Source organism: Micromys minutus (genome assembly GCF_963924665.1).
Source record: "Micromys minutus genome assembly, chromosome: 1".
NCBI lineage: Eukaryota > Metazoa > Chordata > Mammalia > Rodentia > Muridae > Micromys > Micromys minutus.
In genome coordinates, this window is record NC_137969.1 from 353,977 (window position 1) to 380,341 (window position 26,365).

At 34.2% G+C, this 26,365-nt stretch overlaps 1 protein-coding gene across 1 annotated transcript in view; it reads left to right on the forward strand.

The window, feature by feature from the left end:
• Positions 1 to 26,365, forward strand: part of ARAP2 (ArfGAP with RhoGAP domain, ankyrin repeat and PH domain 2) — a gene marked incomplete at both ends in the record, with an annotated part of 211,369 nt that overhangs the window by 125,598 nt on the left and 59,406 nt on the right. The window contains 4 exons of the mRNA XM_080913098.1: positions 11,815 to 11,978; positions 16,581 to 16,793; positions 21,339 to 21,444; positions 25,771 to 25,918. Coding sequence (XP_080769224.1) covers positions 11,815 to 11,978; positions 16,581 to 16,793; positions 21,339 to 21,444; positions 25,771 to 25,918 — 631 coding nt within the window. The remainder of the gene's footprint in view (positions 1 to 11,814; positions 11,979 to 16,580; positions 16,794 to 21,338; positions 21,445 to 25,770; positions 25,919 to 26,365) is intronic.

Below are 26,365 nucleotides of genomic sequence, written 5' to 3' on the forward strand. Positions count from 1 at the left end.
TATTGGAATATCTTAGTTCTCTGTCTATGGTGATTGAGTGTTTTGCTGGGTATAGCAGCTTGGGGTAGCACCTGTGCTCTCCTAGGGTCTGCATGATGTCTATCCAGGCTCTTCCAACTTTCATAGTCTCTGTTGAGAAATCAGGTGTGATTCTGATTGTTCTGCTTTTATATGTTACATGACCTTTTTCCCTTACTGCTTTTAGAATTTTTTCTTTGCTTTGGACAATTTTGTTTTGACTGTTATGTGTTGGGAGGAATTTCTTTTCTGGTCCAACCTATTTGGAGTTCTGTAGGCTTGTTTTATGCTCCTGGTCATCTTATTCTTAAGGGTAGGGTAGTTTTCTTCTACAGTTTTGTTGAAGATATTTACGGTGCCTCTTAGTTGATATTCTTTGCCCTCTTCTATTCCTATTATCCTTATGTTTGGTCTTCTCATTGTTTCCTGGATCTCCTGGACATTTTGGTTTAGGAGCTTTTTGGTTTTTCATTTTCTCTGACTGTTTTGTCTATGGTTTTAATGTCTTTGGCCCCTGAGAGTCTCTCTTCCATCTCTTATAGTCTGTTGGAAATGCTTTCATCTGTGACTCCTGATTTCTTTTTGAGGATTTCTACCTCTGGGGTTGTCTCTTTTACTGTTTTCTTAATTGTTTCCATTTCCATTTTAAATTTCTTCTATTCCTTCATCTCTTTGGTTCTGTTTTTCTCTAGTTCTTTGATTTCTTTGAGTGTTTTTCTTGTTTCCTCTTAAAAGCTTCTATTTCTTTATGGTTTTCCTCCTGTTCCTGTTTAAGGATCTCTATCATCATCTTTAGGTAAGATTTCTGATCTGAGTTTTCTTTTTTTTTTTTTTTTTTGGAATTTTTGGAATTCCACTGTTTTCTGTTATGGGAGAACTGGGTTTTGGTGTTTCCAGGTTGTCCTGGTGTTTCTTGGGTAAGTTCTTTTGCTTTCCTCTTGCCATCTGGTTGTTTTTGTTTTTACATGTGTTCTTGTTGTCAGTTATTGTTTCCCATATCTCCTGTGTATCTGGCCTGTGTCCCTGGATCTCCGCTGTTCCTGGTGCCAGATGTCCTGAGAGCCTTTTCTGCATGCCTGGGCCTCCTGGGTGGAAACCTTGACCCTAAGTCAGGGTTCCTGCTACCCTGAATCTATTGGTGTGCAGTGTGCACTTTCTGAGCGCTCTGCACAGACCTCTCTGCTCTGAGGCTAATTGCAATGCAGTCTCACCAGGCCTGTGTCCCTGATTCTCTGCTGTTTCTAGTTGCAGATGGCCTGAGCACCTGTTCTGCACACATGGGCCCACTGAGTGAACTGCCATTCTTATCCTCAGCTTTCTGAGTCAAGTTGGGCCAAAAAAATCACAGCCTTTGAAAATATATATTTCGCACAATTCTGGATTATTGGATAGTGAATCTTTTACAGTGGTGTAGCAATTTCCTAACATGCCAGCAGCCATGTGCTTGAACCACAGAACTAACATGAAAAATATGTTAAAACATGAATAAAACCAGTGAGCTTTATAGAAGCGAGAACAGCAAATAAACATCACCACTGGCAAGGGTGAGCAGAAAATTTACTACAGGTCATCTTACTCTAAATTTTTTTTTTTTAAAAATGGAATTCTACATAATGACTTCAACAGTTAAGATACAATTTAACAATTAAGATGCATGAACTAGGCAGTCATGTTCACATTGTATTTAATATTTTCTTTGGAGATCAGTATGATAAACAAACTTGATAAAAATTATAAATATTAGGATGATAATTGAAATATATTTGTAAATCTTGGAACTATAGATGAAAATAAGATTTGTAATTTTTTTCAAATTTAGAAAATTTACATGTGGGCATAATGGCTCACCTCTGTTATCCTAGCACAGTAGTTTTATGATTTAGAGACCAGCCTAAGTTATGTATAGGATATATATGGGCTCTAACCAATCCTTTTCTCAAGCTCTTGACCCAGGTCCTCAAGTTTGAATTTTTCTTCCTCCAATAAGCTTATAAAGGTGAAAGAAAAGAAGAAGAAGAAGCCTGGCAGTTGGAATGCTTTTCTTTAATCCCAGACCTTGAGAGGTAGAGGCAGAGGCAGAGACAGACAGATATCTGTGAATTAGAGCCCAGCCTGTACTACAGAGTAAGTTCTATAACAGCAAGGGCTCTACAGAGAAACTTTGTTTTGGAAAAGAAGGAAAATGAAAGGAAAGGAAAAAAAGGAAAGAAGGAAAGAAGAAAAGAAGTGAGATAAAGAAAATATGTAGTTAATTTTCTGAACAAAACACCAATGGCTCAAGCTCTAAGGTCAAAGATTAACAAATGGGACTTAATGAGATTGCAAAGTTTCTGTAATGCTAAGGACATTGTCAAGAAAACAAAATGGCAGCCAACAGAATGGGAAAAGATTTTTACCAACTCCACATCAGATAGAGGCCTAATATCTAAGGTATACAAAGAACTCAAAAAGCTAGACACCAGAGAATCAAATAAACCTATTATAAATGGGGTACAGAGCTAAACAAAACGTTCTCAGTTGAGGAATATCGAATGGCTGAGAAATATCTGAGTAAGTGCTCGACATCCTTAGCCATCAGGGAAATTCAAATCAAAACAACCCTGAGATTCCACCTCACACCAGTCAGATTGGCCAAGATCCAAAACTCAGATGACAACAGATGCTGGTCAGGTTGCGGAGAAAGAGGAACACTTCTCCACTGTTGTTGGGGTTGCAAACTAATACAACCACTCTGGAAATCAGTCTGGCGATACCTCAGAAAATTGGACATAATACTACCTGAAGACCCAGCTATTCCACTTCTGGGCATATACCCCAGAGACACCTTAGTACACAACAAAGATATATACACCACAATGTTCATAGCAGCTCTATTTATAATAGCCAGAAGCTGGAAAGAACCCAGATGTCCTTCAGAAGATGAATGGATACAAAAATTGTGGTACATTTACACAATGGAATACTACTCAGCCACCAGAAACAATGACTTAACCAAATTCTTAAGAAAATGGCTGCATCTAGAGAATATCATTCCGAGTGAGATAACCCAGTCACAAAAGAACAGACATAATATGCAGTCACTGATAATGGGATGCTAATCCCAGAGGCTCGCACTCCCCCAGAAACAACTCACAGACTGTATGAAGTCCAAGAAATAAAGAAAACAAAACAAAACAAAACAAAAAAATGTCTATACAACAAGAAAACTTTGACTATTTCCATGTTACATTTTGTTTTACATGTACTTTATGCTCATTGTAACTATTAAGTTCTCAATGCATACTATCAAACCTTTAAAAACATCAAGTACTGACTAAAAATATATTCATACAGTTTTATGTAAAAATTATTTTAAAATCTGAAAAAAAATTACTGACAAAAATGTATTGTATAATTTTATGCAAAAAATGCTTAAAATCTGTACATTTATCTTTGTTTTGTAAAATAAAGTTGTTAAAAAAAGAAGCCTAAAAAAATAAAAAAATAAATTATATAATAATTTTAAAAAAAGTAGAAAAATTAAGATTCTTAACTAGAAGTGAGATGTATGATGACATCTTAAAATATTATAATCATTTTGGGAAATTATTTTTCTGTATGTATGTGTGGTGTACATGTAGATTTTCATGTATATAAAAGCACATATGTGCAATACACTTATATTAGTTTGCTGGTGTGTAAGGACAATAAAAGTTGACTTTGGATGTCCTTTTTCATCCCCTCACTTTATTAACTGAGGCAGGTTCTCAGGCTAAGCCTGGAACTCTTAAGATTTGGCTAGCTTATCTAACTGGTTTGCCAAGGGTTCACACACATCTGCCTATTGGTATCAGGTAGGCCATCATATCTATTTTCTTCTGCATGACTGCTGAACTTGGTCCTCACATCTGTGGGCAAACACTTCATTCACTTAGCCATCTCCCTAGGGACAGAATAATGTTTACAAAAAAGTGAAAGGATACTTAATCTTCTAGTTAGTTAGCTTCAGCATATTTGCTCAATATACATCATAACATATACTCAATAAGAAAACAAAGTTTAAGTCTGATTAGATTATAGAATTAAGAAGTGAGAAGAGACTAGGTGTTCCTTAGTGAGTATATGTATAAACAGTGTAATGGACACTTATGCATAGAATGATAATTAATTAATATTAATTAATTAAATATAAATAGATCTGTATTGAAAACATAACCAAGTGGTAAAAATATTATGCTGAATAAATAAAAACAGATGCAAGAGAGTAACATTATGTCCTTTCATTTATAGAAAATGATGTAACTAGTAGTCTAATACATAATGACACAGGACTGAACAGATTTTCCTTGATGAGATAGAAGAAAGGATTCACTGCACAGAATTATGAGGGAGTTTTGTAAATGATGGAAATGTTTTAGGTATTGGTTTTGGTAGCAGTCACATGGGAATAGGCATGTGTAAAAAAAGTTTGACCACACAATTAAAATAAGTGCATTATAAGTCTAATGAGCAAATGTCACACCAATAAAATGCTTTATCTTTTCACATTAGAAACAAAAGATTTACAGTTGATAACATATTCTTTGAGAGCTTGCTTAGGAAGTAGAAAGAAAACCACATTTCCAAAGATCTCTTACACCCATATCCATTGCAGATGTGGAACATTTTTCATGGCAGCATTTTTGCTTTTCTGTATCTGTCTGTGTCTCTGTCTCTCTATCTCTCTGTCTCTGTCTGTATCTCTCTGACTTGAAGACATGGTATTCTTTATGTAGATCAGGCAGCTTTTGAATTTAGAGAGGTCTGTCTGCTTCTATTTCCTAAGTGCTGGGATTAAAGGATTACATGGTCATACCAAGTTTGATTATCCTTTTAAAAGAAGAGAAATAGATCTTACTGTTGTCCAATAGATCAAGTTCTAGGTCCCTTCCAGTAATGTCTTTGATCTAGCTTCTTTAGGAAACTGTGCTTCCTGATCCTGTCATAAGAACACTGAGAAGAAGAGATAGAACAGTGTCACTTCTAGAACAACATGTCTTGGAACTGAAGACCAAGAGTTTAGACATTCATTGGAGTACAGGTTCATGGACAAGGTGACAACTGGCAGACTTAGAAAAGAGTTATTGTTAGTTGATGGCTACTAAAGGATAGTCAGTTTTCTTCAGAGACATGGCTCCTGAGAGGCTGTACATCTCCAGTAGATGGCTCTATATCCATGCATATATATATATATATATATATATATATGTGTGTGTATATATAGTCATCCCTAAGTAGACTCAGTGGATTTAAATAAAAGAGCACATAAAGTTGGGAGGAAAAAGTGGTGAGTGTAGACAGGGGACAGGGGACAGGGGGGTAGTTGGCAGGTAGGTGGGTGAGAAATTGTAAGAGAAAGTAAGAGGATTATTTGGTCAAAACAAATTTTACATATGTATGACAGTCTCCAAAATAAAAATAAATTTAAAAGGCTAGCTTCCCAGCCCTTTGTTATCCTTGGGCCTCCAACAATTTCCTTTATGTATTAGTTTGCTTTTCATAAATGAGTAGGTTGGCAGACAGATCTTCCTATCTCTGGCTCAAACACAGGTGACATTCTTCAGAAGTTTGTCCCACATGCCTTACCTTCAAGGGAGAGGAAATACTTTGATTTATATCCTTTGTTTTTTATAGCTTTTTATAACAGAAAGAGACAAAATATTCATGAGTTTTCTAACTAGAGATAGTTTGATGTTTTGGAAAACATGACAGAATTTATATGTGTCTGTGATCTACTACATGTCTCATATATACATTATTCAGATGTATAGGACAATAGATTTCAAGCCTTTCCAACATTTTGCAGATCTAAGCTAATGCCCATTTATAGATGCTCTAGTAAATATGCTTATTATCATTGCCACTTATATGACAGAGAGACAGAAACAGATATTTTTACTTTCACTTTAAATTATGTGCTTATGACAGTGTTTTGTGCTTAGAAATACTTGTTAAAACTTTGCAAATTTATGTCAGGTTTCTTGATAAATATCAAATATTTTTTATAATATCTATTCACTCTATAAAATACTTTGTCCTGTTATATACTCTTTAGCTGTATCTTCCATGTTTGTAAAACTTCTGACATTGTTGTATTTATAAAAGTGTGTGTATACGTTTGTGTGTGTGTACATAAACATATAAATTTATCATTAGAATGCATATTGTTTCTTGCATTCTAATGTGTATTAATTCTAATGATTGATGACCATATGTCCTGCTGAAGACCTAAATTTTTTCATTTTTCTATAAATGTTTAAGCTATTTTCTTTTTAAGTCATTTTTATGGTATATGGTATTTGCTTCTCAGCTTTAGTTATTTTGCGATAATTTTGTTTTCTTATGTATCTGATTTATTGGTTATTTATCTCAAGAGACCTCAGGTTCCTTTTAGTTCACTAGGCTCAAATAAGTATAAACACCAATTCATTTATATATTGCAATTTTAACAGAATTTTATACATTAGTCCTGTGGTTTGTCTTGTAGACTTTATTGAGGTGCCTTAATAATAACAAATCAAATGTTTCTTTATAAGGCTGAGACTTATGTTTTCATAATTGCCAGTAATAATATATAAATCTGTTATTATAGTTGATCAAAATATCTTTTTCAGATAGTGAATGTATAAAGACTTGAATGTTTACCTAAAATTCTTATACAATATTAAATGGTTGTTGAGTAATACTGGAAGATACAAGGTTAGTCATTCTTTGCATAGAAAATGTATTATCATACCTTACTTGGTATGTCTAGAGTTTAAATAGGAATGAGAATGCAAGGTTTTTGAACAGTGAAATATTAGGCATCCCATGGGCTGTAGTAGACAATACATTTTAAGATTCACTGTTTGACAAGTTGACACAGGATTTAACATGTCATTACATGTTCTGTAACTCACTAGTTCACAAGCAGACAGCTAACCTTCCATTGGGGGATTTCTTTTGACTAGAAGGAAAATTTAAAGTCTGAGATACTCACAGCTAGTGGCAGGGCTATTCTAGTCTTAAAGAACCATTGCTACATTTTGGATATGTTTCACTGACTACCAGAATACCCACCCATTGGATTATCAAAGATTTTAAGCCATATTAACAACTAAATTATGAAGTAAAAGTATATTTAGATAAAAATCAGAAAAAAATGGTGTTACTATTTTCTTACCTGGATTTAGAGAAACACAATTTAACTAGATGTATGCATTCAAGGGCTTGTTACCTCTGGTGATAATTTGCTGTAATATTTTTGTGGAGAAACACACCCAGAAGTACGATACATTGGATGATATACAATAAATGGAAAAGCTAAAACATTTCAGAACTATTGGGCCATTTGTTAGAGTTATTCAAAGAAAAATATTATGAATTCTGTGGATCTGGGCAGTTTTAGTGGAGTAGAAAATGAAAATGATAGATGAAGATGTCAGAAAGAAAAAACAAGGAGTACAAGCACAGATGTTAGTAAAATCTAGTTTTAGCAACTCCAAAGCTGTGTTCAAGTGCTGCTGTTGGCTTTGTCTTCCTGAAAGAGCATTGCAAGAAGAGAAGAAAAAAGGTACAAAATTATGGAATATGTATATTTTTAAATCATAGTCAGTGATGTTTGAAAAAGTGAAAGATTTCATTTTTTTCTCTGACTCCCTACAGGAGACATGAGATTTTATCAGTTGTTCTTTTCTTGCTGTTGCTTAATGCAAAATATCCAACTTTGCTGAAAAATAAAGTTCAGTAGTGATTCTTTTGAGCAGTGGTTCTCAACCTACCTTCCTAATGCTGTGATACCTTAATACAGTTCCTTGTATTGTAGTGACCTTCAACCATAAAATTATTTTCATTGCTACTGCTACTTCATAACTCTAATTTTGCTACTGTTATGAATCTTAATAGAAATATCTGAATTTCATGATGTCTAATATATAAGCCTTGTGCAAAAAGGGTCACTTGATCCCCCACAGGGTTGCAACCAATTGGTTAAAAGCAACTGCCTTTGGCTTGAGAAATGGCTCATTTGTTAAGTGCATGCTCTGTTGTTTCAGACATCCTGAGTTCAATTACCAGCAACCACATGGAGGCTCACAGCCATCTGTAATGAGATCTGATGCTTTCTTCTAGTGTCTAAACACAGCAACAGTATACTCACATACATAAAATAAATGAATCTTTAAAAAAAATAAAGAAAAACTGAGTTAGAGTAAATATACTTGGGGTGCATTGGCATATCATGTTTTAAATTTTGTACTGAGGATAATATTTGGAAAAAATAGTTACTAGTACACACAAGAGACTTGGCAGAGACCAAATTTCTTTTTTTTTTCTTACACTTTACTTAAAAAAAAAACAGAGGGATACATATACAGATATTAAAGACATTTTGGCATAACACTATATGAATATTTTGTCAGTACTTAATTCACTTAGAGGTTTGATACCATGTGTTGATATCCCACTAGTTACCATAAGCATAAAGTATATGTAGGACAGAACTTAACATGGAACCAGATTTCTTGATGAGTATAGATTAAGCATAATGATCTCTGAATACCAAAATTTTCCATAAGGCTATTATTTTAGCTCTTAGATTATTAATGATTTAAGGACCAGGTGTACCACACTCTGAGAGGGTGATATACATGAATTTTTTTCCTAAGAAGGACTGAAGCTTTCATTTTTTTTTTTTGTCCTTTGTTTTTCTTGAGCTTCATATAGCCTATGAGTTGTTTTTCCAAGTCTGTGCAAAATGTGACATCTGACCAGTAACTTGTATAGGAACAGCAGATGGTTAAAAAAAAAAAAAAAAAAAAGATGGAAAAGCAACTGTTGTTTAGGACAGAAACTCATGGCTATAAGTGTTCGGAGCTATCAGAGAACATCTCCCAACCCCATTGGGTTTATGTCATTGACTAGGAGTGGCATCTGTGTAGCCAGAGATGAGGTGTTAGAAAATCACTGTGGAACACTCAGGGCAAATCGTGAAGACCTTTCCATTTGGTAACAAAAGCTTTTTGTCAGTACTTGATTTTTTTAAAGATTTGATAGTATGCATTAAAATCTTAAAGTTACAATGAGCATAAAGTACATGTAAAACAAGATGTAACCTGGAAATAGTCAAAGTTTTCTTGGTATGTACAAATTAAATATAATGGTTTTTCATTTTCTTTTTCTTTTTCTTTTTTTTTTTGGCCTTTGTTTTTTCTCAAACTTCATATAGTCTTTGATTTGTTTCTGGGGTGTTCAGAGCTTTCTGGGGTTAGTATTCCATTATCAGTGACTGCATAATAAGTCTGTTCTTTTGTTACTGGGTTATCTCACTCTGGATGATATTCTCTATATACATTCATTTTTGTTAAGAATTTCATAAAGTCATTGTTTCTGATAGCTGAGTAGTACTCTATTGTGTAAATATACAAGAATTTTTGTATTCATTCATCTACTGAAGGACATCTGGGTTCTTTCCAGCTTCTGACTATTATAAATACAGCTGCTATGAACATTGTGGTGCAAGCTTTTTTTATGTATGTTGGAGCTTCTCTGGGTTATATTCCCAGAAGTGGAATAACTAGGTCTTCAGGTAGTACTATGTCCATTTTTCTGAGGAAACACCAGACTGATTTCCAGAGTGGTTGTATCAGTTTACAACCCCACCATCAGTGGAGAAGTGTTCCTCTTTCTCCACATCCATGCCAGCATCTGCTGTCATCTGAATTTTTAATCTTAGCCATTCTAGTTGGGGTGAGGTGGAATCTAAGGGTTGTTTTGATTTGCATTTCCCTGATGGCTAATGATGTCAAGCACTTCCTTAGATGCTTCTCAGCCATTCGATATTCCTCAATTGAGAACATTTTGTTTAGCTCTATACCCAATTTTTTAATAGGGTTGTTTGATTCTTTTGTGTCTAACTTATTAAGTTCTTTGTATATCTTGGATATTAGGCCTCTATCAGATGTGGGGTTGGTAAAGATCTTTTTCCAATCTGATGGCTGCCATTTTGTTTTCTTGACAGTGTCCTTAGCCTTACAGAAACTTTGCAATCTCATTAAGTCCCATTTGTCAATCATTGACCTTAGAGCAGGAGCTACTGGTGTCCAGTTCAGGAATTTTTCTCCTGTGCCTATGTGTTCTAAGGTTTTTCCTACTTTATCTTCTAATAATTTCAGTGTACCTGCTTTAATGTGGAGATCTTTGATCCACTTGCACTTGAGCTTTGTACAAGGAATTAAGAAAGGGTCTATTTTCATTCTTCTGCATGCTGAGTACCAGTTGGACCAACACAATTTATTGAAGAGGCTATCCTTTTTCCATAGAATGTTTACAACTCCTTTGTCAAAAATCAAGTGACCATATATGTGAGGGCTCATTTCTGGATCTTCTATTCTATTCATTGATCCATGTGCCTATCTCTGTACCAGTACCATGCAGTTTTTAGCACAATTGCCTTGTAATATAGCTTGAGATCTGGGATAGTGATTCCTGCAAATGTTTTTTTGTTGTTGAGGATGGATTTTGCTATATTAGGTCTTTTGTTATTCCAGATGAAATTGCACATTTCTCCTTCCAACTCTATGAAAATTGGGTTGTAATTTTGATGGGGATTGCATTGAATATGTAGATTGCTTTTGGCGAGATGGCCAGTACTGGCAAAAATGTATTCATATACTTTTATGCAAAATGCTTAAAATATGTACATTTATCTTTGTTTTTTAAAATAAAGTTGTTCAATTTAAGTAAAAATAAAAATAAAAAATAAAAGAAAAACAATGCTTTAAAGATGGGACAATTACCCAAACTGGTATCAGCAGCCTTAACTTGTTGAAATTATATTCTTGTCATAGTGATGAATAGAGTTATAATAGAGGAAATCAAGAAGATAATCCTGTCCGAGGATTTTGTTGACACTGAAGAGAAATGGAAAAATTTGAAGCAACAGAGAAGAATGTCAGAAAGAGCAAATATTACAGATTATAGGAACAACAATAATAACACAATGAGCAAGTGATTAGCAGGGCATACTAAACCATAGTAAGAATTCTAAACTCAGAAGACTCATCTCATTTGGAGTCAGTTAAGTTGAGACATGTTTCCCATTGCAGATGACTATCACAATAATGATAGTTTACACATTCCTATTCCATGGTGGAGGTATCCAAATACAGTGTTTCTTAGCAGTATACTTTTGAGGTAAAATAGAAAATCTTCAGGGTACCTAGATTTTGGTGTGACCAATACCCCAAATGTGAAACTAAGATCCCATTTGTGTTATAAGTAGTGGTGCAGCTAGGTTTCCCTTTTGGAATACCTGTTTGCAATATCATATCATATGTTGTTGGGGATGGAAATGGCAGATCTCAAAGACTGCAAAACTGAAAAGAAAAGGCAAATCAGGTATGTTTTGCCTCCCCCCTCTTTTTAAATGCAATGAAATTGACAATTACAAAATATTTTTCTTAGCCAAGAGTATATTTAAAGACACTGGCAATGTTTGCCACAATAGTTTTCATTTAGAGATGGAAATGTAGAACTGGGGAATTGGGAGAGGATGATTGAATTGGTGGAGCTTCCTCTGTGCTATGTGACCTTAATAGACAGCAGAGCAGGGGAGGGAAGGAGCTAGGGAGGGAGGGAGGTAGGGAGCCACACCTGGTAGGGTGGAAAGTAATAGAAAGTTGATTTTCTTTTAAATGTGGGAGTCAAGATCACATATAAGTAGATTTTAGTGTAATCTGTGTTGAAAATAATTTTTTAAATAGCAAAATTATAATATGAAGTGCTTTTTAAACTTCACAGAACACTATATATTCACGGGCACACAAAGTTGGATTTCACAGTCTGGCATACTGCAATTGAAAAAGCAGCAGGTACAGATGGTAACGCATTACAAGATCAGCAGCTCTGCAAGAATGACGTCCCCATTATTGTGAACAGCTGCATAGCATTTGTTACACAGTATGGTAAGTATCACAGGATGTTATTCAACTTCTAGATCTTAGGGTATCTCTCTTATAGCTTCTAAGTGGTACCTCCATGGGAATGAATTAGTGTCTTTCCTTTCTAAATACACCAGTGAAACCTCAAAGCACAGTTACCACTCAGCTGTCCCACCCCTTTCTCTAGTAACACATTTTTTACACTCTCCCACCATTACCTTAGTCCTTCATGCCCACGAAAATACTATATAACCCATTAAATAAAATAGTACATGATGTCTCTAAAAATAGTAAAGACTGTTTTTAGGGACAAATATTCTAGAACCTTTGTTATCTTACAGCAATATACAAAGTGATTCTGTTAGCAAGCACAAAATATATATATTTATTTCATTCATCTTGCTATTGGTCTGAAGTTTACTTGAACTGTGTCCATTAATCTTAATGATTGGGCTATTTGCTATAGATACTTTTAAGATCAATTAGCAAGCAAAAAGGGTTGGATCTGTACCTACATTGTTAAATATCTTTTTAATCCTGTGTGATAGTGTAGGTTTTGTAAGCTTTATCTTCAAATTTATTTTCAAAGTATTATGAATCCTCATAGTTGTATATATCACTCAAACTTTTAAAAGATATAATCTTTCTATTGTGTGTATGTATGTGTGTGTACGTATGTATATATGTATGTATGTATGTATGTATATATGTATGTATATATAAATGTATGAGGTTCTGAGTTTACTTTCAGGGCCTTACTGCAAGCTAAACTAATATTCTACTGCCTGGTTATATATACCTTGATCTGTATTTTGAATATTTGTACATTGTTTGAACACAGGTGAGATTGGGTCAGATCTAATCAGTCAGATAATGTTAGAACAAGTGATTAGGCAATGGACAAAAGAGGGTGGGACTGGAAGTTTTAGAGAGAGAGAGAAGGGGAACAGACTAAAGAAGAGACAAGGACAGAGAAGATGGAAGAAGACAATGGACAGGATTCACATGGCCTGAAATAGCCATAGGTAGCTATGGATATCACAGAACAATAGAAAAATATAGGAGCCATGTGTCGAATCTAGTTAGGCAGCTTGTATCAATATTAATTGAGTATGGAGTCTTTTGTGTGGGCATTTTGGAGGTTGAGAATTTATTGTTATAAATATTACTGATAAATTACAAGTTTCTGGAGTTTTTATTTTTTGTTTTTGTTTGTTTGTTTGTTTGTTTTTTAAACAGGGCTCAGGGTCTAGAGCCAGTCTTAGCAGACTATCTGCAGGGGACAGATGACTAGAAACTCAAGTTGTTCAGTTAACTATAGAACCTGGAGAGACCATGAATTTCAGCTCCCAGTGGGAGAAGGGAGACTATTGCCAATTCTTAGCCAGCCATAGCATAGGTTTTTTAAAAAGTAAATACACACTAGAAATATATCATGTTTTAAACCTTTCAAATGATGAATAAATGCCACTTATGTAAAAAAAATACAGAAGAAATAAAGTGATAGACCTAGTATTTCTGAAGTTGCATTAACAATTTATTCTCTTAATATAGGTACTTGGGGTATTTTAACTAGGAAAAGAAAGATGTACATAGTAAGAAAGGCATAGGAATATTGTATTGTTTCTTAGGAAACATACAGCTAGAGTAAGAAGTTTACCTGGAATATGTGAATATACTATGTATAAAGCTAATGATATAATAGATGACCATATGGCAAAAATAAGTAATTTGATATAAAGTTGTCTGGGGGAGTTAAATTAATAGTATGTGGATTGAAGTTCTGTGGGCAATAGTGTCATCTTAAGCATTTTACTTCAAATCCAATCCAATCATATTTTCTTCAATATAGTGTTTGTACTTAATGTATACTAAGACCTTCCACATATACATATGTGCAAGCTTTTCCATGTGGACTTCTTTTGCGACCATAGTGCATGCACACATTTCTTATCAGCTGTCCTGTTTAATTGAGTACTAGAAATGGTTGCCCTTATGTACTGTGCTCATCTACTTTAGCTTGGCTGTATTTCCCAGGGATATGTGAACACACATGCTGTTTGAGGAAGGGCATAAACTCAAAGGGAGCTTTCTCATCATGCTAGTTTCATAGTGGCACAGCATCTTTCTAAGCTGACAAATAATTAAAATAACATTAGAAGTTTCAGTGTAAAGAAACCAGTTGAAAGTTTCTCTGGGGTAATCACAAGTTTCCCTTTGGTGTTTATTATTAAGCAATAGATTGTTTCAACTATTAAAATCTCATGTATTTTAAGAACTTTATAACTAACATAAAATATATTAACTTCTGCTTTAAAGTAAAAAAAGCGAACAAAAGATTGTTTATATTTTCAGCAGACTATGGAATAAAACCTTTATGTTATACTCATAAACATAAGGATTTGATAGGAACTTGAGTACTGCACAGAGCCCACAGGATGCAAGTGTTTGCCTGGAAGTCTCTATAGTAGCAATTATTTTTGACTATCTTAGCATCTGGATTAAAATATAAAGACCAATTTTCTGTGCTCTTCATGTTACTGTTTTGAATTTTATCAAGTTCAAAATGTTTTATCTTTACTTAAAGTGTAGTAATTAATTCTTGTAGGACTCTTCGGTTTATATAAAATTATATTTTTACTTATAAGTGTTTGTGTGTACATGTTGTGCTCACATGTGCACATGTATGTATGCTACAGCATGTGTATAGGTCAGAGGATGGTTTTTTGAGATTCATTTCCCTTTTGTGAGTCCTTAATATTAATGTGAAGGTAGCAAGCCTATGTACCATTTTTCTAGTTCAATTCTTATAATTTTAATTAGCCTCCTAATAATGTTTAGGTATTAGAAATTAGAAATACCTTCATTGAGGAATATTGTCTCCCAGGCACATAGTTAAAATTAACTTATACATTTATTTAATTAAGTAGACATTCACCAAATGCCTTTTCACTTTTCCCATGTGCTATTAATTACGGATATAAAAATAAAACAAGTTAATACTTACCTTCTTGTCTTCTAGGATGTCATAAATTTATAGATGAGAAGTGAGCATATGGACAGGTAGTTACATCTTAGGATGTAAGATTCTGTAGAGAGAGGCTCATTGTTCTAAACTGGACATAGCTGTTTACGCCAGAGTAGAGGGTGCAATAGACAGCTTTGTGGTAGATTGTTTAGGAAAGTGTGTGTGGAGTTCACTGTGCCCAAAGTATAGAGTACAAGGAAAGGACTTACATAAGAGCCAGGAGGTTGGGCCAGCTCCAGTAGATTTTCCATATATCTTTATAGAAATGTGTAAGTTTCCCTACAGGCATTAGGGAAAATGTATATAGATATTTTCTAGGCTTTTGACAATAAGACCTATATATTTTTGTCACATCATTGATATTGTATGGACAAATTTAGCCTTCATGAGAATAAGGGCAGGGAACTGTATAATGTAATGACCCAGAATAAGGTACAGATAACAGCATGTGGACAGAAAGGAGACTGACTTTTTGACATAGTTTTAATGAAGTAAGTTGTAAAGATTCTGACGTGGTATAAGGAAAATGTAATCATATCTGCTGAGATTGAGGAGCAGGATTTTAAAATGTAATTGGAAGATACACTGATAAAATAAAATCATTTCCCTAATGTTTATACGATGTTGTCCTATAAGGCTATCTCTGAATGAATGATGCCATATGTATGTGTACATGAATCAAAGTTTAAAGATTAAAACCCAGGTAAAAGTAGGCACATTGCATATGGAACGTTAAGGATGGATAGATTCATCCTGGGAATTTTCTAATGGGGCAAAGTAAATTAAAGTGAGGTTGGAAAAAGAAAATAAATAGAACACTGGGGATCTATTAGAAGGGAGAAACTTTAAGTAAGGTTATGATAACATTAAAATCATGATTAATATAATTTTGCCAGCAGATTCTAGAGGCTTGTAAAATGCTGCAAGCAATTGTCAATATCCAAAGATGGACATCTAGATAATAGTATTGATATGCTTAATGAAAGTGCTCCAAACCCAGAAGTAAGAATTCCAGGAGAAACTGTATAGTAATGTGATTATATTGAAACGGGACTGTTAATTTAGCTTAATTTCACTAGAAAGATCTGCAGAGGAACCAAAGGATGTGTATGTCTATATCACCCCTGCCATTGATATTACTCCTGTTCTGTTACTTATTATTGCTTCGACATATATGAGATATCTGATGAGTCAGGAAGTTGGAAATATTGGGGAAAGTTATAGGTTGACACAGCAAAAAGTAATGGACAAATATGTGATGAGAATATGAGAAAGTATATACCAATTTTATATCATTGTGTCCAGTTGTAGGCAAACTTGTTTTCTGAGAATAAATTTTCCTTGAGGTAAAAACACATTCGAAAATGTTAATTTGGAGTAGTCAAGAAAGGTCTTCGGGATATTGACTGAAGATAGGTTGACTTATTCACTAGGTTCCCATTTAAATCACATTTGAGGAGTACATGGTCTTCAATCTTGTCGCCAATGACTTATTTTGTTCATGGTCCTGTAGAAGAATCTGTTCTGTTCTTAAGATATCAAAGTAGATTATGACTGCAAATACTACTCATATAACTTTGTAATTTTTTTTGTTGCAGGGTTAGGTTGCAAATATATTTATCAAAAGGATGGTGATTCTTTGCACATTAGTGAACTCCTGGAAAGTTTCAAAAAAGATGCAAGGAGTGTTAAATTGCGAGCTGGAAAGCATCAACTTGAAGATGTGACAGGCGTGCTGAAGACTTTTCTGTCTGACATTGATGATGCTCTCCTCACAAAGGAGCTCTATCCATACTGGGTCTCTGCATTAGGTAATGCCCTTGGTCCAGATATCATGCCAGCCTTCTTTCTTGTTTTTGATTATCTCATAATTATTGTATAGCTCTTGTTTGTGTTGTTGCTTACCCTAACTCATATTAATATAACTTACAAAAATTTATTCATTTTCTAAGGATTCCAATTAATAAGATAAAGCTGTGTTACATCATATAAAAACATAATGAATGAAATTAGTAATAAACTAATTACTTATTAAAGTCTTTATTGAATCATGTTATTTTATTAAAAGTTGATTATATGTGTATATTAAAGCTAATTCCTTTGTTGAAGCATCACAACAAGAATATTTTAATATTTTTATCTTTTATTGTTTGATAGCTATTAATTCTCACTTGTTAGATATATAAATATTTTTATTCTTTTAGTAAACTGCTAACATTTCTCATATCTAAAGTGTTTTCAAAATGCCTATTTTCAAATTCTAGATTTCCAGATTTTTAATTTTTAGCTTTATATTTACCATAATGAATATATTTCTTTTTTACAAAATCTATTATGAAAAGTTATTGGAAAAGGTTTTTTGTGTTTGGATATTCTATTTAATCTTAAGCTGAATTAATATTTTTGAAGGCATTGATTTTGAAATTATATCACAAGAATGGCAATTTAAATTTTTTCTGATACCACTGAATAATATTAGTAAGAAGAGAATAGAATTGTTACTAAAATGTTCTGTTTTGAAATTTAACATTATAATTTTAAAGATATATTTTGATTTGCTTTCAGGTATTTCTCTAAGCAACAAGGTTAAGTATAATCCCAAGGACAATATAATTTCCTGAGTTATAAACTATTTTATTAGATAATTTGTCTCCATTAGGCCAGTTTCCTGACAATACTCATTTTAAAGATAATTTTAGTATGAGTAACTAAACTTTTTCCTAATTTTAGTAAGTCAGTAAAATTTGTCTGCATATAAACATATTAATAATATTGGCTGTATATGATTAATATGTTTATATGCAGAGAAGTCTGTAGTCAGTAGACCAGGAAGAGATGCTTAACAAGAATGCCTGTTTCAGAACATAAAATTTTATTTTTGACTTGTGCATGAGTTATTTGACAATTTTCTTGAGGACATCTTTTGCTTATAGACCCAATATGTAATCTTAGCCATTTCTAAATATGTGCTGTTGGATCTCACTGTAAACCATGATTTTAGGCGACCTTATAGAAAATGTCTCTAATGTCTTCCTCAGTTGAAGCTAAGAAAAGTTTTAAATTATTTATTTGTTTATTTATCCATAGCCCAAATGTTGTTCCTCTTCAAGTGCCCCTTCACTGAGTACCTCCCCAAATTCCCTCTCCCCTTCACCTTTGAGAGGACAGTACCCTGCCTAGGTCCCCCTACCCTGATGCATCTTCAGATTTAGGCATATCCTCTCCAACTGATGCCAGAGCTAACAGCCCTTTGCTCCATATATGTTACAGGTCACAGCTCAGTTGGGAGAACATTAGACTGAAGCTAAAAATTTCTGTAGTGGTGCTCACTTGTAATCCTGAGACTTGAAAGGCAGAGGGAAGCAGATCTCTGTGAGTGAAGCCAGCCTGGTCTACAGAGAGTGTTCTATGATAGCCAGGGTTGTCACACAGAGAAACCCTGTCCTGAACTAGTCATCCTTTCCTCAAAAAGATGGATTAAAAAATTGGTTTTGCAAGGTAGTGGTAGCATATACATTTTATCCCAACATTCTGGAGTGGTAGCATATACATTTTATCCCAACATTCTGGAGACAGAGGCAGAGAGATCTTTGACTTCAGAGGCAGCCTGTTCTACAGAGTATGTTCTAAGATAGCTAGTGTTAAACAGAGGAACAAAAATAAAAGAAACAAATAGAAACAAACATAATCATAAAAAAACTAAGAATGTTTGTACTATCATACCAACTGTTTATAAAATACATGAATGCTCTAAGAACACTATTGAATTATCTGAATTCTTTTTATAATAATTTTTTTATTTTCCTGATTTTTATTGACTTATTAAATATAATCGATTGCTTCATAAATATTAAGTTAAAATATTGTATCTTACATGTTCAGTTCAATGGAAACTGAAACATGCAAAATTGTAGTTTTATTTTAATGTGCATTCCACCTTGATTTTAATATCAGCATCAACCAAAGCTTCTATACTGTCAAGTTACCTCATAATACATGAGAGATGACAATGCTGTCAAACACTTTTATCCATGTTCTTAGTTTACTTCTGCTTAGGTACTACTACAACCTCATGTATTCTTCCTTTGGCTCTCTCTGTGTCAATAAATAAGAAAAGAAAAAAATTAAAAAACACAATAGAACTAATACACAGAGGAATTAACAGACTGTAGTAGCATGCAAAAACTAGTATGTGTTCAAACTAGACAAAATCCTATCCCCAAGATCAGGCAGTACACAAAAGATGCCATCCCCAACCAGTGAACTCTTTGTAATTGATACCTGTTGGGAAAGAGAAAATATATTTTTCTCCAATAGAATGTCATTATTAACCAAACTCCAGGGCAAGTCTCATGGCTATACCACTTTTTTTCAGAATTTATGTGTGTGTGTGTGTGTGTGTGTGTGTGTGTGTGTGTGTGTGTGTGTGTGTGAATGCCTGTTCACATGTGTGTAGGTGTATTCATGCCTATGTACATGGGTATTGGTATAAGCATGCCTGTGCAAATGGGTGTAGGTATATATGCATACCTACATAATCATGTGTGAGTACATGCATGTCTATACAAGTTTGTGGAGGGCTATGCATGCCTATGCACATGTGTGTAAGTATATATGAATGCCTATGCAGATGTGTGTATATACCTATGCGCATGTGTGTCTATATGTGTGATGTATGCCTGTGTATATGTGTGTGTATGTGTGTGATGTATGTATGCCTATCCACATGTGATGGGTATATGCATATCAGAAATTTGTGCCAAGTGCTTTATTTCATTACTTTCACCTTATTATTTTGATGCCCTGTCTCTCACTGAACTTGAAGTTTTCTAATTGGTTATATCAGCTTCCCAGAAAGATCCAGGAATCTTGTGTCTCTGCCCGCCAGTTCTTGAATTTCAGGCATTCTCCACTCTGCCTGCATTTTTTACATAGAATTCTGAGGGTCCAAACTAAGGTGTTCATGCTTGCACAGCCGACATTCTATCCACCAAGATATAGCCTGTTTCCAATCATTATCTTTTCTGTATGACATAAAATCTTCCCCAAGTTTTTCTTTTTAATTGCTTTGTTTTAAAATTATCTATTTTTTATAAAGTACATGAACTGCCTTTAACTAGAATTGTTATTTAATAATTATTGTAATGTTCATTGGATTTTATTAAATATGTGAGACTGTTTCTAAAATCATAAACTAAGTGACATGGAAATAAATGTTTGGATTACTCATAAATTTACTTGGTAATTTGGATATTTTCCCTTCCTGCTTTTCTAGCATAGTCTCTGGGTATGATATTACAGCATAGATGTACACAGGAGACAAAACTTGATATTACTAATAGATGAGTGCTTGGGAAATATGTCACTGTTCTTCCAACCCTGGGGATCTTACTGAGCTTTTGAAGGGACTGTATATATTTAAAGAATCTTTGGGATGTCCCTGGTTCTTCTTGAGAAATAGGTAGGGAGAAGCAGGAAGTGAAAATATAGCTTCCAAAGGTCAGTGGGGATTGAACCTAAAGAGTGAAATGTCAGCAAATGTTGCTAAGAGTGTTTGGTATTTCCCATGTCAGCTAAGAGATTGGAGTGAACTGCCAATCCACTTTCCTCAATTCCCCTCTGGAAAGTTTCCAGTTCTCAGTTATGCCAGAAATTTGTCTTCTAGAGTTAAGAGGAGAGAGGGCAATCCATTCTCATTTATCTTTTGTTGTACAGATTAATTTCTTTTCATGATGAAGACAGAAGGCCCATTATCTTTTAAATCTGAATTATGATATTAAGACCCATACATCACCTCTTCCACATAGTCTTTTTATTTTTGTCTGATTTGAATGCAGCCATGCTGGTAACAGGCCCTTGATGAGAATCAAAGAAATGGTAGTTCTGGGATGTCTTATAGCTTTGGACAAATATTTAGGATTTTATAAGAATAAGAGGTCAGCATATTATTTTCAAATACAAATGATGAAGCCCCTCTGTAGCCAGACATAATACACCTTTGACTTAGCTCCTCAACATGTGCTAAAGTTTGATTAATTAGTTGAATGTATTCCTGTTAAGATATAAAAGTCAGTAAAATAGGCTATAGAAAAAACCCCTTTGCCTTCCCATTTTTAAAGCTAGAATATATGACTTGGTAATGCTTGAGCAGTTTTTATTTTATTTTTCAGAATTAGAGTCAATTGTGTTAAATGTTTGAAAGTGTTTCTCTTGAGACCTGACTGTACAATTTATATACTTATAAGTACTATACTTTTTGAAATGTAAGTACATAGAATGTCCAAAAATAAAATAATATAGAAAGGTACAAGTACTATACAGCTGATTAGTTTAAATGTCAATATTTCTCTCCCTAGATACACAAGACGAAAAGGAAAGAACTGACAAGTACAGAGCCTTTATACACTCTCTTCCTGGGGTCAACAGAGCAACACTGGCTGCTCTGATTGAACACCTTTACAGGTAGGTGGACTCCTGAAGTTTCTGAGCATGACAAAGCATGCTCAATATCAATATGACATTATCTTTTCAATTTAAAACTGTGTAGGTGAACTCTTGTATCTTATTGTGAACCTTTTATGTCTTAATAACTTTACCTTACATTTTTGTAATTATAGTATACTCACAGTTTAATATGCTGTTTATGTTCTTAAATGAATAATAATTGAACACAACGCTCCTCTGCAGTCAGTTAATAAGAGGTGATTTAAAACTCTCTTGCGTATGACACTGGAGAAGGAATGATTGTCTTATTTTACAGTATAAATATAACCTATATTACACAGAACTTATAGCATGCTTCATGTGACTACAGCAGAGAGACTGAATGACTGAATATTGAAGGCCAAATGTTCTATAGTAGTGTGAAGTCTGAAAATATGTTTTAATTTGTGAATTTTGTAAACTTGTAGAATAGCTGTTTTATAAATAAAATTAGCAGATTTGAAAGTGAGATTGAGAAAGATTCTACAATGTTTACCTTTCGCAACCAACTATTCTCTTGTAACATGTAAACTCTTACTACAAAAGTAGGCTCTTCTTTAGCTCCATTTTTATTTTATTTTATTTTATTTTGGTATTCATTATTGTAATTGTTGAGCATGACTCTCTACTGAGCTCTATTCCCAGCCTGGAAAACATAGATTCACTTTGCATCACACAGGTAAGTATGTAGTATTCTAGGACAAAATGTAATATTATAATGTTAGAATTTAGTTGGAGAAAATGAAGGAAATGACATGTGTTGAAGTCCTAGAGTTTGAGGGAATTATTTGATGTTAAAGAGTCATGTGAATTGGACGTATAACAAAAATACGTACAAAGTGGTCACAGCTACTAAAGAAGTAGTAAGGAATTGCCTGAGCCCAGGAGAACATCCTGAGCACTGTAGACAAGCACTGTAAGATTTACGGAAATCCTATACATGGGTGGGATATATCTTCTGAGACAAATGCGTACTAAGTGATGTGAACACTGACACTTGCCTGGCAGAAGGTTGTGAAAGGCTTTACAAGTCATGTGCAGGCATTTGGATTTTATAAGAAAGTACTAATATAACCAGTCCTAGCATAGTACATCCTGTAAAGATAACACTTGAGAAGAGGGAGGGAAACCTAAAATGGAAACATTTCCTTGGGCTTTTATGAGCAGGCCAAAGTAAGACTATGAGATATTAGTTATGAAATACTGGGGAACAGCAGTGTCTGGGTATCAGAAAAATGAAAACAATTTGCATGGTACATAGTTTACTCTAGAAATTAAGGCTGTCAGAGAAATTAAATACATTGACAGTGAAAGAGTCGCATGGAGGGACTGTTTTACTGAATCAGTCTCAAGAAATTAAGGAATTGGGTAATGTCATCAAAAGTGTAAGTTACCTTGGATGCCTTTAGATTGGTACAGCTTTTAATTCAATACCTGCCCTGGATAACAATTCACTTCTGCCATCAGTAGCAGACATGTAATTCCACTCAGCATGTATTCATTATGTACTGCAGTGCGATTAAAGCAAGAGTCTCTGACTGAGATTCTAGCAAGAGAGACAGCCACAGGAGATAAATTTTCTAGATATTTACAATCTAGTGTGATAAAAGTGCAGGAGTAGTTTGGAGGAGCACTTGCAATTGTTACTTCTCCCTTTATTAAATTCCAGTTGCCTTTCCATCTTGTAAATCATATAGGATAATTTTAGTTTCTTTATCAAGTCTCTGCTATACAGTTTTGCATTTTATTATAGATTTCTGACATTATCATATATATATTACTCTATTTTGCATGCATCTTCTAGAGTCTGTTCACAGGAGCACTTCAGTCATGAGTAGTTTGCTCTCTGTTGGTCTCTTGGGGTGTGTGTGTGTGTGTGTGTGTGTGTGTATGTTTGTGTGTGTATGTGTGTGTACAGTTAATCAGTTGCTTTGTATACAGTTAGTGAAAATTCTATAGAATTGGGAACAGGTATTTGTAGTTGTGTTCTTATCAGTGACTTTCATCTTTGTAACTCCCCTTGTGGGAATGACTGTTATTGTGAAGCTCAAAATGATTGAGTATTTAAAGTACTCATTGCAATATCCAAAAGTTATAGCTCACTAATTACAAGAATTAATTTAATTTCTTTTGGAAAGGCATTCTTGGGGCTGAAGAGATAGCTCAGCAACTATGATAACTTACTGATCTTGCAAAGGATTCAGGTTCATTCCATTACCAGCACTCATATGACAGTTCAAAATAATCTGTAACTCCAATTTCTGGAGATTCAATTCCTTTAGTAGTCTATGTGGGCTTCAGGCACACATGTGCTTCACATAATGCATGTAGGAAAAACACCCATAAAATAAAATACATTAACAAATAATAAAATAGGGGTATTCTTTAAGATGAGGATTGCTGTATTTTTAATTATGCATTTTCTTTTTAGGATATACTGCCTTGGATAACTTTAATAAGACCTCTTATGAAAGGACTTGAATTTTATTCTGTTAAAGAAAAAGTAGTTGTCTCATCAAGTCTAATTCAGCATAGCAGTCCTCTGATGGGATTGGCTAGTTAATGATAGATAAGCAGCCAGCAATCTGTCCTTGGCTTTGATGAGTACCAAGAGAGTATATAAACTTAACTGAGAGTGAACTTGATAGACACTAAAGCCTTCCCTGCAGCCTGAAAGCCCTCATTATAAGTCCAAAAAGTCCTGTTCAAGCTTGTATCATGATGTAGCAAGGGCCGCTGCCCGTTTTATCATAACTGAACTTAGTGAAGGAGGACACTGAGTAAGTGAAATAAGCTATGAGAATTGGAAACAAAACTTGTATCACCCTAACTGGTTCACTCAATGTGAAGGGATAATATGATAATGTAAGAGAATAAATTATGGCCACTGAAAATGCAGGTCCAGTGATATTGGGAGGCTACAGGCCACAGGATACAAACTGCAGAATATATAGGGTTATAAATTGTCTAGCAGACTAACAGCAGAAAAAATGTATAGAATTGTACTAGCTTGGGAAATTGTACAACAGGAACAGAAACAGACTACCTACTCTTGCCATTATATATAAATTTCTCCATTGAGTTGGTATGTTTTTCTCAGTAGAACATGGTGATACTGCAGACGTTTGGGGGTGATGCAAGTGACACTTGGTTTGTATGGGTAGTGTTACAGAATACCCTGCACCATATGAGACTTTATCACCACTATGACGCATGCAAGAATGATGTGGGTTGAATATCAGCTGTGCTGGGAAACACTTTACAGACAGTCTTTGCTGTTCTCCGAGATGGCTGCTCATTCTAAGAACTATTGAGGCACTGTAGCTGCACAAGACTGAACTGTTTACTATGCTGTCATTCTAGATCCCCGAGCGCTTCTGTGTGTAGCATATCTATAATGATCATTTTAGGACACAGAAGGACTGTTACATATATCACCAGAAAGGTCCCCGAGTCTGCAGACGATCTCCTGCACTAGCTTTCAGGGGTTCATAGAATAACACTGTAGCAATCTTCCTTTTGAATGTGGACAGGAACATGTTGGATGAGAAGGGAGGCACTGTCCCATATACTCCAGGAGACATTTTCCCATCCCTACTGTATTATGTTGATTCTCTCCCTCTGTCCAATCAATGCTTGCCTGCCTACCTTTACTTATAGAATTTCATTTATTTTTGAAATTTTAATATAATTACACAAATTCCCATCCCCATTACTTTTTCCTAAGCCTCCCACATATCCATTATCGCTATTTTTCAAATACATGGCCTCTTATTTTATTAATTTTTGTTGCATACATATATGTATATTTATGTAGAAATAGAATCCTAAATATAATCTTTTTGGTCTGCATATTGTTATTTGTATGTCTGTTTTGTATTACCCAATGTTCATCAAGAGAGGGGATCATTTGCTACTGGAAAACCTATTAAAAAGCTTTTTTAAATAAAATAAAATAAAGCTTGTATCACCTTTACTTCCTACCCTCCCCATTTTTTATTTGTGATGTAGCTGTTTACATTGTTTCCAGCCAGGATTTAACACATTTCTTGTGCTCTGGATTTTGTCATGGATTGTTCATTGTCTGCAACTGTGTATATATTGTCAATCTCTTGAGTACCAGGTATTGTCCTTTTGAACAGTAATTTTTCTTCTACTCTTAAGTAGACTAACCCCCTGACCCTTTTGTTTAGAAGAGCATCATATTGTGTGTGTGTTTACAATTATAATTGAGGGTTTTAGCTTATATTTCTATGAAATTATTGAATATAAGAATGTCATAATGAATATACTATCCCCAAACAGGGTTCAGAAATGCTCAGAAATCAACCACATGAATGCCCATAACTTGGCATTGGTCTTTTCATCCTGCTTATTTCAGACTAAGGGACAAACTAGTGAAGAAGTCAATGTAATTGAAGATTTAATTAATAATTATGTGGAAATATTTGAGGTAAGAATGCTATGTCTTCTCCTTTTACTCTAGATTAATCTTTGCAACTTGCAAAATGCAATACTTATTTCTGAATGGTATTCAGATTAATGTGAACATTTAAAAATAGATTTGAATGTTTTAGCTATAATTGGCTTTTACAACAGTAACCATTTATTTAAATGAGGTAGCAACTTTTAAATATTTTTACCATCTGTTGTCTGTTGGACTGCATATTATTTACAGGCGTGTGTGTGTGTCTGTGTTTTCTCTTCACTGTGTTTATGCATTAAGTATGTCTACTGAGAGGTGTGAAGTTACAAATTTCACAAATTTAATGATCAACAAAAGCCTGTTAAATGATACAATTAAAAATCACTCTGAGGTTTTTTTTTTTTTTTGTTTTGTTTTGTTGTTTTTAATCTGATTGGCAGAAAATTAGGAAACATTTTTCTTAAGGCTTTTACT